Raw genomic sequence first — 12,987 nt, forward strand, 5'->3', positions numbered from 1 at the left:
TGAACAACGTTGCTAATTAATCAACATACAAGTTATTTGATTCACTTTTAACTTATCTATGTCCCATATTGATGACTGTACCTATTTATTTTTATTCTTGTTTTTTTGTCTTGTTTTGAATATTACCCTTCATTCATCCAAGCCCGTGTATTTTCTCATTATTTATCCTTTTTCAAGAAATGCTATTGTTCATCTTAATCATTATGTCTTCTTTTGTTATCAAGTAATGAGTAAAGCCTCTTGAGAAAGACAGTTTACCCCTAATATCTGTGATTTGAGTCTCAAAGCCACAAATGAAAACAAATACTTTGAAGACTAAATTGTTGTATTTCCTGTTTTTTCCTTGTTAAATTTTTGCACCTTGACAGTCATTTCCTTAAATTTGTCAGTGACGCAACCGGGAGGACTGGCTGTCCCACAATGCAACGCTCCCACTGAATTTCTTTACTAACACATGGCAGCGTTTGCTAATGTTTTCCTTGTTTAGCCTGAACTTAACTTTTTAGTGTGTGTACATTTTCACTCTGCAACCAAATGAAAGTTAAAGTCCTTTCGAGGAACCCGGATGATTATGTTCGGGAGACCAAGTTTGATATTCAGCGTGGTAAGTTTATTAACTTAAACGCGAGTAGGCTAACGTTAAACACTGTTTGCTAGCTGTACCTCAGCTACTGCTACCGAGTTTTTCATAGCAAACAACAACCACAGGAATCCATTAAATAAAATCAGTCACACTATTATTACCTTCCGACTAAGAAAACAAGACATGCAGTATGTCTGGAGAAACTTTGTCTGTTAGCTTGGGTAGAACATAGCAAATACGATGCATTTCAAATATGTACATGTTACTAACTGCTACAACATTAGCATTTATTTAAGACCACTGGAGGAAAATTGTGAATTAGCCTACAGGATGTGTGCAGGTTGTGTACTTTAGGTCATATGAGATTTAAAAATATGCATGAGATATATCTCCATGACAGTTTATTTGATTCTAGTAAATATCATATATCTGTATTTTTGTCTTGTCCCAAAACTCCTCACTGACTTCACTATCAATATTTATGCAAGTGAAATGTCCTTTAAGGAGCTTTAAGCTCATTAAGGAGTGACCACTCTCTGTTGTCAGTCCCTAGAAACTATGACCCAGCACTTCATCCGTTTGAGGTGAGCAGAGAGTACACCCGGGCTCTGAATGCTACTAAGCTCGATAGGGTGTTTGCCAAGCCTTTCCTGGCCTCTCTGGATGGTCACCGAGATGGGGTGAACTGCATGGCCAAGCACACCAAGAGCCTCTCCACACTACTCTCTGGCTCCTGCGATGGGGAGGTAACTATCTGCCAAAGTACAAATACTTTACCTCACCTTGTGATAAACTCTGACATTGTTCACACAGTACTATAAGTGTTACGCACGCATTCTTGACATTGGCACAATGTTTTATTTGATCCTTAGGTGAAACTGTGGAATCTGACCAAACACGAATGTGTCCGCACGTTCCAAGCACATGAAGGTTTTGTCCGGGGAATGGCTGTCCGCTTCTGTGGAACATCCTTCTTCACGGTGACTGCTGCCCTGCGACATCTGACAACAGTTTTCTTAGTCTTATTTTATTAGCTGACCTCTAATACAGCTTCTGTCTTCTGTCTCGGCATGCTGACTGTGACAGGTTGGTGACGACAAAACAATCAAGCAATGGAAAATGGAGGTGCCAGGTTACGGAGAGGAAGAGGAGCCACTCAACACTATTCTGGGCAAGGTACGATCAGTGGGCATCTGCTGTAGTGTTGTTGTGGTTACATCATCTAATGGTAAAATCCTGCTCTTTAGATTACCATGGCCTCTGTCCTCTAAAGGGTCAGTGAAATATCACATTTTTATAATTGTAAAAAAAATTCTTGCCCCCTGCAGACAGTCTTCACAGGACTGGATCATCACCAGAAGGAGGCTGTGTTTGCAACATGTGGCCAGCAGGTGGACATCTGGGATGAGCAGAGGAGCAGCCCTGTCCGTTCTTTCACCTGGGGCGTCGACAGCTTCAGCTCTGTCCGCTTCAACCCTGTGGAGGTAAGACACCCTGTTTCTACCACACTCAGCCGGGCCCCACCTTGCCACAGAGTGAAGAACACTTTGCCCGTGACAATTTGTCCATGTTTCAACTCACATCAAAGTGGGTTTTAGTCAGACTTATTTAAATCTGCCACCCAGCTGATGGTTGTTGAAGGTAATGGTTTACGTTTGTCCACAGACTGAACTTCTTGCAAGCTGTGCCTCTGACAGAAGTATAGTACTGTATGACATGAGAGAATCGGCACCACTGAAAAAGGTAGGCCCTGCCATTCAGTTGCTATAGGAATTTACATCTTGCTCTCCCCATTTCTTCACAGTGACACGATTTATATCTACTGTGTGTTTTCACTTTCTTCTATAGGTTATCATGACAATGAGGAGCAACACATTATGCTGGAACCCTATGGAAGCCTATTATTTCACATGTTCAAATGAAGACTACAAGTGAGTTGAGGATGTTGATGGTTGTTACAGTGAGAGCGATTCAGGTGACAGTACTTGTGCACTTAATGTTTCTGTTTACATGACCAAGAGTTGGTACTCAAACAGAAGGATTCTTACATGTAAAAGTGTTGAGCTCTGCATCATCAGACGATTGTGCTTTCCCTTTGTTCTTGTACTGATGTGCTTTCCAGTAGAGTGTAATCTTATTCATGGAGCTAATCTTGTTTTTCAGTCTCTACACATATGACATGAGGTACCTGGAGCGGCCAGTCACAGTGCACATGGACCACGTCTCTGCTGTGCTGGATGTTGACTATTGTCCAACTGGGAAGGAGTTTGTATCGGCCAGTTTTGACAAAACCATCCGAATCTTCCCCAAGGATGGTGGCCACAGCAGGTTGGTGACACCAGTTTGAAAGAATGACCATTGTCATTATTTTGTGTCAACTGTGATTGTATTAATGGTCCATAATCAAGTACTGTTTCTGTTCTTCTGAATGAGCCACAGTAGAGAAAGCAGTATAAGTTTTTTATTTGTCATATGTCTGATCGTATACCTAGTTCATTATTTTTATGTTACCTGTGTTTTTTCTGTGAAATCGACCTATTGGCTTGCACAGCTGGTAATAGTTTCTAGATGACAAAGCTAATATGGGATGCTAGTTGTTATGAGTGACTTTCTCAACCACAAAAAAACAAAGCCATTGTTTGGTTGCTATGTGACGTAATGGGACATGCAGTCTTCTTTGTTCATTTGTCAAGCTCTAGAACAAATAGCCACAGTTGTGTTACAGTAGCATCACAGAGAGGGCAGGTCCAGCCTTAGAATGCTGTATAAATGTGCTGTAGGTACAGCTAAAAGCACTTGGATCTGGACTATGTATGAATAGTGTTTTTCCAAACAGTATAGACCTTTTATAGAGCACATTGGGACTTGTCATAATAGGTTAGTATTAATTTTAGCAGTGGTCCCAATGAATCACACCAGGGCCATGGTAGTGGCTCACCAAAGCTGAATGCTGTTGTTAAATGTTGTTAGGTCTATTATGTTTATTTTGATCAAAATAAGATCCACAGTCACAAACCTTATGCAAATAGATAAACCTTGAATCTGATATCTTGCTGTTCCACCAAATGTTTGCTCACCACACATTGTGACTGAACACATGAGCTACTTCGGAGAAAGCTGTCATATTAAGATACACTTAACACCAATATTTTGAGGAGACTGTTCTCCCAAGACAAACAACTGCGACACTGCTGTTGGCAATCCAAAACATTATTCATAAGTTTATGTTGATTAAACAGTGTGGGTGTTGTAACACTTGATTCTGTATACGTGCTTGTTTTGGTTGCGAACAAAGGTACTGTGTTGCATTATTTATGTAATACTTTGTTTGTTTTCCTTGAAATTTAGGGAAGTCTACCACACCAAACGCATGCAGCATGTCATCTGCATAAAATGGTCAGCAGACAGCAAATACATCCTGAGCGGGTCTGACGAAATGAACATCCGACTGTGGAAAGCCAACGCAGCCGAGAAGCTCGGGGTGGTGAGTCCTGCCTTGTCTTCTCTATGTCATTCCTGCTTCAGTCAGTTTCATATTTAAGGCAGCTTGCTGCTTCTTGGTAAGCACTGAGTGGTGGCCTGTGTACCAATCAACAGCTGCATTTCCCTTCGCTGTCAGATGTATTGTACACTGTATCTCCCTCCAGTCTTTTACCTGATCTTGTTTATGAGTTAGCTGCATACTTCGACACAGCCGTGGCCCTGGGCCCACCTCAGCAGGGTAAGAGTGGGCGACTGTGCCAGGAGCTACTGCTGCCAAATGCCCTGATGGATGCTGACTTAGGGTAGAATCACTCTCAATAAGTACAATGTACCAATTGGCACAGCGACTCCTGTGGCAGGTGGAAGTCCAAAAAACTCAAAGGCTTGTGCAGTTGTTTGACAAATGGCCAACAAAAGATTCAGCTAAAAGACTCAAATCTCTACTGACTTTTACTATCTTGTTTCGTACATATATTCTATTCACGTAATATAGGCTGTGTTAGCAGAAACGATGGCCTTAATGTTATGCTCAACTGTCACATAAAGCTCCTGTAAAATGCTGGGAACTGTTCCAGTGCCCCAAATCCCAGTTATGGCTGAATAATAAAAATCAATGGCATCTCATGTGCCATCACCAACAGCCATCTTTCATTCCTAATCGGATTCACCCTTGCTTATTCTCTTAATGCAGCTTCAGAGTGGAAAATTGGCCCACTTTTGGCACTTGTTTTACTGTCACTGTGTAAGAGAAGATTTATTCGCAAGCGTTGCACTTAAAGAGATCGGACAAGGGCTGCTCCTATCAGCAGTTTAAATCGGCCAATCACTTAAAGCGGGCCACTCTGAACATAATGAAGCATTAACAATCAAGTTGTTCTGAAAGGGTCTTTAATTATCAAGAAATGCTGAAATGCTGAATCGAGGCTTTGTCTCTATCTGAAGGCATCACACTGGACAGATTGGGACTTCTCTATCAGCTGCTGCATTTAACTACTTTTTGTTGTTTTTTTTTTCACATAACTTTGCAGCAGCGGCCTTCGGACTCCAGTGTAAATAGGACCCTTTGTGTTTTAGGCCAAGACCTAAAACACATTGAATCGATCAGCTCCTGTTTATTTTCAGTCCAGTAAAATTTATTTCCCCCGTGCTCTGAGCCTTGACTCATCACTACCAATTGATTTAAGGTTGGAAAGCCAACTGGATCATTTTGAAAAGTTTGGATTGACTGACGTTTATGTGCTGTGTGACTGTTTGACGCGTCTGCTCCATTGATCAGAGAGCCCACCATGTAGGATCATTAAAGGATAATTGGGCATTATTACAAATTGACTTTTATTTTTGTGGGTTTGTCAATCATTTCTGTTGGTTGTAACAATGTTCTGCCAACCAAGTTGAGTGCTGACATCGGGGACATGGTGGCATTGCTAAAAAGAAGTCAGAGGGGCAACAACCTGTCCACACAGGCCGCCAGCGTGTGCACTGGAAGTGTTCAGTACATACTGGTGTGTGATGCCCATGTCAGAAGCCAGTGCATGGTGGAAGTGGAAGAAAATAGGCTTGAAGCTTAAAAAAATATGTGTGTGTGTGTGAGAGAAATTTGAGCTTCACACAGCTGGTGGAGACAGCTGTATTGATTTAAGATAGAAGTGTGTGAGTTCCTCAGATGCGTTTGACCTGGGCAAGCAACGAAGCTGTAGCTTCTCCTGTGTGGAGCAAGAAACATGGGCACTCAGGCAATCGTAAGAGTACTCTGAGGCTTTAGCAGTTAGTAGGTGTAACACCATCAGCCACTCGTATGTTTGACTGTTAAAGAAACAGATTAAAATTAATGCAGCAGAACCATTGTGTGATCAGTGCATTCTTCTCCCTTGTCAAAACCTTTTGCCTATGTTACTCACAATGCAGCTCAGCCTGCAGTGGTTGGTTGAAGATTCAAGTGTGGTATGCTAGTTAGCAGCTAGTGAAGCCTCCAGTCGCTAGCCCGAAGCAGGGACGAGGAGCAGGTTACAGACAGACTTCGTTTCAACTCCACATCCCCAGATATTTGTCATTTTCAAACGTGCAGTCTTTCCTTGGTTTAGATGATCTGGCAGAACGGTTGGCTTGGTTTCTAACCTGTATGGCATATATAACTTTGACTGCTTGTATTTCTTTCCCCTGTCAGACTTGTCACTGTGTTCCCAGATATCAGTTATTACTTTGGTGGATTCAGTGTTATCATAACTGATAGAATGTCTCATTTCTCTGCCATGAGCAAAAGATAAATGGCATATTGATTGTACAGAGCAACCCTCTGAAGTACAATGTAAGTGACAGTGATGCGTTTTCCCTCACAGCCTGCCTCAAAACTGCTTTGGCAGCAGTTAAATCTCCTGGTCATGTCTTCTTCCTTTGGACAAAGTTTATTCAAGCTATTTATGTTTTATCCAAACTCCAACTGCTGATAGAATGTGTGGTTGTGGTTTGCAGGAGGACTTCTTGGCATATCCTCAGTGGACTGTGTACAGTTTAGGCTTTCTGATCCCGTCTGTCACGTCACTTGGTGACAGTTGCTCCTTGCACCCTGCTGTAGATCCGTCAACTTTTGGATAGAAAAGTAGTTTTAACTTCTCACAATCTGCAATAAAATTCCAGTGATTTTCACATGGGATCAGCTGCTCTTCTTCAGAAGATTTTGTCACAAGACTACCCCTGGAAGTACTGCCTCTGTTATCTTTTCAAACCCGAGTCCCATATTTCTGTGCTTGTCTTTGCTAAATGAGTACAGATCACATGAGCCCCACTATCCTAACAAAATCAAAGTGAAGCCTCATCTCATATCCATCTTGTTGAGATTATGCAAACAGTGTTTAGCAGCCTAACCGTGTTTGTATCCAGGGGAATTAGTTTAGTCCAACAGGATCAGCGTCTAACAGCTCTTCTCCAACAAATTGAATCTGAGACAAATCATTGCTTTTAATTAGAATAAAAGCCTTCGAGGAGGGCAGCCTCAGCCAAGACGAGTCCAAGTAGCTGGTGGTTTTTATGAGGGAGACAGAGAGGGAGGGATGCTGTTGAGCTGGTGTCTTCACTTTTTAACGGACATCGATTCCGTTTTGAATGAGTATGTTGTCGAGATGAAGTTACTGCTTACTGTACCGGCCAACAGTTTATGATATAAGACAGCGTACGGTAACTGTCGGTAATTAACAAGATGCCACCTGAGGTGAATGCAAGCTACATCTTTCTAGCCTTGTATGGGTTTGTGTAAGTAGTAGAAGTAAAATAAAGCGAGTTGGTGCATTTTGTGGTCAGCAACAAGTCGTCCACTGGAAATACTCAGCGATACCAGAGTCAAGACATTTAGAAAGACGCCTCGGACGACTCTTCTCTGACCGTAAGAGCCCGCAGGGCTGTAGCTGACATAATTCACGTTCACACTTCAGGTATAAATACAACTTTACAAGTTAAATGCCTCTAACGAGGCCACTGACTCATCTCTAGAAGGCATCACACTTCTCCTTTCAGAAATGTGGATTCACCAGGCGTCCTCCTCTGTTGGCTGTTCTGAAGGATACAGTTCTCACTAGAAAAACAGCAGCATTGGTGGTTTAAATGCCTAAAACTACTTGAAAAGGACGTCTTGTGGCAGCACGAATGAATGCAACATCATGGGAAATACGGTGATTTGCTTTTTTGCAGAAAGTTAGATGAGAGGATTGATGGACTTGTCTGTCTGTTGAATGTGAACAACTTCCCACACGGCTGCCTTCAAAAGATTTTAAACATTTTAAACTGTGGTGAGCTTGTTTGCTACTACTGAATTGATATTTTACACTAAAACTCCAGCCTGTTACTGCTGCCACCTAAAACTGACTTGGCTTTTTTGGCTGTACAGAAAGGTCGCGAGGTTTGAGCTAACACATCCTCTAACAATGTCTGGCCATCTTAATGCTCACTAACACATTTTGTCTTGTTTGTTTAGTCAAAACTACAAGTTGCATCATGGGGAGGTTGTGTGCTGGACTGTTTTAGGGCCTGGCTCAGTAACTTCCCCACAGCTGTGCACCTCCTCAAAAATGTAACTACACATCAGGGGCCAAAAAAGCAAGTGAACTTTATGTGGAAGAACTCACATTAGATTAACGTTTTCATTCAGCAGCAAGATAACCTCGACAGTTCCCTAAATGTAACCAAGTAGTTGACAAAATAACATCACGCGATCTTCGTCGGCAGATTAAATTTGCCCAATTGTCATGGAAGTGATCAATAATGAACTTTTGCAATCTTAGCTTTTACACCAACATGAACAAGAAGTCCTGAAAGTACTCAGAAAACAATGGAGATTGAACTTCAAACCTCGATGTAAAAAAGTGTTGTTTTCTTTTTAATCTAACCCAACTTTTCCTATTTTCACCGTTTAAAACTAAACGCCAACCATAATGTTGGTAGGTCAGACAACAGCCATGTTTGTGAGCACTTTGAAACGGTGTCACCTGGCGTCAGATCATGAAATGTTCCTGTGGGCCATTTCTGATGGCAATGATGAACAACCACTATTGTCATTTAGTTTAGAGGACTGGCTAGAAGACAGTCACTGAGCACGTTGATTATCACTACAAAAGTTAACGTGTACGAGGCTCAGTTGGTGCAGACAACAGGGTCCACTCCCTGTCTCATACATGGCTCTCAGCTTCATCCCAGCATCCAAATCCTCCCTTTCTTTTCTCCTCTTCACCTGACTTTTGTTCTGTCTCTCTACCCACTTTCATCTTTTCCTCCCTTCTTTTTCCCTTTTTGTCCTTTTTTTCCCCCTAACCAACTCATCCTCTCTTGTTTCATGCAGCTGGCACCCAGAGAGAGGGCTGCCAGCAACTACAGTCAGAAGCTGAAGGAGAAGTTCCAGCACCACCCGCAGATCAGACGCATCGCTCATCACCGACATCTGCCCAAGAACATCTACCATCAGAGAACGGAGCTGAGGATTATGAAAGAGGCTCGCCGTAGGAAGTACGTATTCATTGTTATCCTCTTTTTCTGTTTTTGGTAAATTGAGCTAGCTCATGTTCCTGTAGGAATGACACAACGTCCCCTCTGTGACACTGTAAAGGGGACTTGGGCTGCTGCCAGTGTAGGTCTGACCTACGCAGTCACACCAACCTAATGGAAAATGTCACAGATGGGACTGCCCCCTGTGACACGGTCTCAATAGGCCTTACATACTCATTTACAGCTTGTATGGTGGATTGATTGTCCCAGCTTGCCCTGCCATCCAGTGATTCATAGCTCAGTCTGCAGCTTTTTTTTCTCCCCCTAATTACCGGTTACCGGTATTGTGGCACACCAGTCATGTGTTTGGACTGTGAATGATTTACTGTCCATGCTTTATGCATGATTTTCAGGGTGCATTAGTGTAGTCGGTGACGTAGGTGTTAGGTCAACAGTGTCATATTCAGTATCTTCCTCTTTTCTGTTTGCTGCTCTCTCCCTCCCTCCCTCCCTCCCTGAATATTCTCACCAGCAGATTGAGTCACTCACAGCTCTTTCTCTTTTGTTTTCCAGGGAGAGAAACGTCCGCAAGCACAGCAAACCCGGAACTGTTCCCGTGGTGTCTGAGAAGGAGAAGCATGTTGTGACTGTGGTCAAATAGACGGAGCCGGAGAGGAGAGCATAAGGCAGAGGGGCTGCCGTCGAGAGATGAGGCGGAGCCCAAGATCACACCCGCATGGGACATGTTCAGACTGCTGTCACTGAACAATGAAAAGAAAAAGCTTGAATGTCAGTCATGGGAGGAGCAAGTGACCAGTTCTGCATCGTTTGAAATACAAGGACATGGACTGTAAATACACACAAATCCAACCAGAACATTCTCTTTCTCCACCATTCATTTGAGTCCTGTGTTGGTGTGACTAATCCCTACCACTGTGCCAATTTAAGAAATAAAGAACAGATTAAATTGATCTAATGTTAAAAGATAATACAGTTGATTATTAAAGCTAGATGGTGTAAAGGTTTCAGTATGCTTCACATGACTAAAGTGCTCTGTTCCTGTCAGAAAGCTTGCTGTCGCAGCCTCATCCTGACATCCAGTCTCTCAAGGTGCTGGAAGCAGCTGTGACGACAGAGAGCTTGACAGTGAAGTTCGGACCCTCCCTTACTTTGTATTCACACCTGGCCAGCTGCTCCATGAAGTGGCCATCAGTGTTTGACGAACTGAAGAACATTTCTGTCAAAGCATACTGATTCCTTTAGAAACATTTGGAAAGTGACATATCTGCAGCGGTTGTTTTCTCCTTTTCTTCCTAATGCTGTGTCATTTTAAGTTGACTTTTAGCCATTGTACTGTCATTAAACCCTGAGGTTTGTAAAATAACTGGCCTGAAAGAGAGCAAGAGGTTTGGTTTACCGACAAGAATGGAAAAGAAACTTATTTTCTCTTCAGTTTTCCCATGTTCCCCTCAGTTTTGGTATATCTGATTACCTAAGTAACATTTTTAGCCGCCATACTACACTCAAGACCTGTATGTTTAAGGGACCGACACACTTATATGCTGATGAGTATTTATAATAAACTTCTAAACTAAGTCTAAGCTGTGAAAACATGTCAATTGGAAGAAGTCATGACCTTGTTGCAGCAGATCACTGCAAAGGCGCTAATTTACTTACAGGCATAATGAGGTAGAGGCTCTATCCTCTTAATGTTGCCCTTCAAATCCTATCAGCACTGCAGCCTCAAAGAGATAGAGGTGTGTTTGGGAAAGGGTCGGGGACCACGAGGGCGGTCTGAGTCAGGAGTCAGGGATGAAAGTCACCTCTTGTGTGGCAATTGAGAGGATTTGCAGGAGGGCTGCCATGAACATGAAGTTGTGATCAAAGACTGATGCGTCTGGTTGCTAAAGAAGTCTACTTTTCCTAACTGACAGTGACATGCGATTCCTGGACACTTCATTTGTAGTGGCCTTTATTGGCGAGGCCATGGGTCTACAGATGTTCTTCTTTGACTAACAATTCATGATGGATTCATCTACCAGATACTTTCCTCAGTTAACCAACCAATCTTTTGATCTGTGAAATGTGAGGAAATAGAAAAAAAAAAATCCCAAAGCCCATGCGACACCTTGAAATGCCTGATTGTGTTTGGCCAAACTGTCCAAACCTAAAGATACTCATTCTAAATTCAAAGATATTCACATTTTTTCTTTCAAGAATCGTCATGTTTTCTCAATGAAGTGCATCAACACAGCCCGCAGGCCTGCTGGAGCTTTCTCTTCCTCCATCTATCATCCCGGCAGGACTGACCGGAACCACTGCCACACCTGCGGTACCGGTCACATTCTGTATCCATCCCTCCCCCTAACCCCGCCTCACACCCCCCACCCCTCCCCCTCACTGTGCTCATGATCTGGTTATGAAATGTGCATCAGGCTCTTCCTGGTACAGTGCTGCTCCAGCTGCACGCGGCCCCTCCACTCCGTGTTTTCGCGGCTGCTGTCTGCCTGCTGTCAATGAACATCCAGCGTCCTCTCGGCTTTATTCTTCTACGTGTTCCCATCGCTCCGCCTCTTCTTCCTATCTGGATTTTTTCCCCTCCTCTCTCTCTCTCTCTCTCTCTCCTCTCTCTCTCTCTCTCTCTCTCTCTCTCTCTCTCTCTCTCTCTCTCTCTCTCTCTCTCTCTCTCTCTCTCATTGCATCCATTTTTGTGCATTTAAGAAATCTCCAAGAATTACCAACCTGGAGGAAAGCGAGCTAACCGGACTGTCAGAGGAGGGTTAAGGACTCCAAACGAAAACAAACAAGGACGGACCGGGCATCTTTTATTCCAACATGCGAGTAAAACCTTTCTAAAGGATGGCCGCGATGGGTTAGACAGGATTTACCATGACTGCAAAATAAAAGGCAAGAGTTGCTTTCTAAATGCTCTGTATTTTTCTACTTTTTATCCGCGGACAGATGGATGGATGGATGGAGGCGTGTGTTTGGAGTACCTGAAGGTTGTAGCCTACAGCCTGTGCACTCTTGCTCCCTTTAAGTGCATCTATTTCTAATCTTGAGTGTTTTCTGTTTCAGACGTTTTCATGTGTAAATTCGGCGTTTCAACCTGCAGCAGCTTGAATATTACGACCCCCCACCACCACCTCTCCGCTTTCAGGCAGCGCTCCCTCGGCTGCAGCACGTTTGATAAGCCCATTACGAGCATTTAATAGATGAGGGTGAAGCCTGTAATTAATATTTTGACGCTTGTTTCTTGCAGCACAGTGTACTACGCGCATGATGCCCCCAACCAGGATGTCATGCCGTCTCTGAGCCGCGGCGCCTCCAGCAAATCCCACAGCATGAAATGTGAGAGAAATACCGCACAGAATGCTGCTGGTTGACGGTGCTTTTTTTTCTCGTCTCTTTCCTTCCCCCCCCCCCCATTTTTTATTTTAGCCACTGTGTGTAAAAGATGTCTGCTCCACGCGGGCCCCGGGGCGGCCCTGGCCCTGCCGCCGCCGCCGCCACCGCTGCCTCAGCGGCCGGCGCCATGCCGGAGATGCCGGACCTCAGCCACCTCACCGAGGAGGAGAGGAAGATCATCCTCGGTGTCATGGACCGACAGAAGAAGGAGGAAGCGAAGGAACAGTCGATGCTAAAGTAAGGAAAAGGCGGGCATGGCGGGAGCCGGCGGTGAATAACCCCGGGTGTTTGTGGGTCGCTCTCACAATGTGAATTTCTGTAACCGTCTCTGCGCGAGACGCTGCTGGATCATGTTGCCTCTTGACATCCAAGCTAGAGCCGAAACAGGCGAGTGCCCCCCCCCCCCGCCCCAAATCGCCTGCTTGTCGTCTCTTGACTCCCCCTCCCTTTAGAGGATACTTTATTTGAATGGCTGAGTGTCGTTTTATAATGCGGCATACACTCCAACCTCTTTACCCCCACTTTGTTGTAGCTCGAGCCGTACT

General features: G+C 43.8%; 2 protein-coding genes across 2 annotated transcripts in view; both read left to right on the forward strand.

Annotated features, from left to right (window-relative positions):
* Positions 1 to 434: 434 nt before the first annotated feature.
* dcaf13 (ddb1 and cul4 associated factor 13) lies at positions 435 to 10,624 on the forward strand. Its single transcript, XM_041942684.1, has 11 exons — positions 435 to 604; positions 1,130 to 1,329; positions 1,456 to 1,563; positions 1,670 to 1,759; positions 1,912 to 2,067; positions 2,249 to 2,326; positions 2,432 to 2,514; positions 2,747 to 2,911; positions 3,932 to 4,067; positions 8,892 to 9,055; positions 9,608 to 10,624. The coding sequence occupies exons 1-11, from the start codon at positions 535 to 537 to the stop codon at positions 9,693 to 9,695; spliced, it is 1,338 nt and encodes a 445-aa protein (XP_041798618.1). The 5' UTR covers positions 435 to 534; the 3' UTR covers positions 9,696 to 10,624.
* A 1,867-nt stretch (positions 10,625 to 12,491) lies between these two features.
* rims2a (regulating synaptic membrane exocytosis 2a) overlaps positions 12,492 to 12,987 on the forward strand; it is a 133,222-nt gene continuing 132,726 nt past the window's right edge. The window contains exon 1 of the mRNA XM_041941690.1: positions 12,492 to 12,679. Within this exon, the coding sequence (XP_041797624.1) occupies positions 12,492 to 12,679 (188 nt within the window). The remainder of the gene's footprint in view (positions 12,680 to 12,987) is intronic.

The sequence above is a fragment of the Chelmon rostratus genome, chromosome 8 (assembly GCF_017976325.1).
Source record: "Chelmon rostratus isolate fCheRos1 chromosome 8, fCheRos1.pri, whole genome shotgun sequence".
Classification (NCBI taxonomy): Eukaryota; Metazoa; Chordata; class Actinopteri; order Chaetodontiformes; family Chaetodontidae; genus Chelmon; species Chelmon rostratus.

Bases quoted from the DNA above. Each gene is read 5' to 3' on its own strand.
- dcaf13 (XM_041942684.1), top strand. From the start codon at position 535: ATGAAAGTTAAAGTCCTTTCGAGGAACCCGGATGATTATGTTCGGGAG. The intron at 1,330-1,455 runs GTAACTATCTGC...TTTGATCCTTAG, and splicing joins CTGGCTCCTGCGATGGGGAG to GTGAAACTGTGGAATCTGAC. The intron at 1,564-1,669 runs GTGACTGCTGCC...TGACTGTGACAG, and splicing joins GTGGAACATCCTTCTTCACG to GTTGGTGACGACAAAACAAT.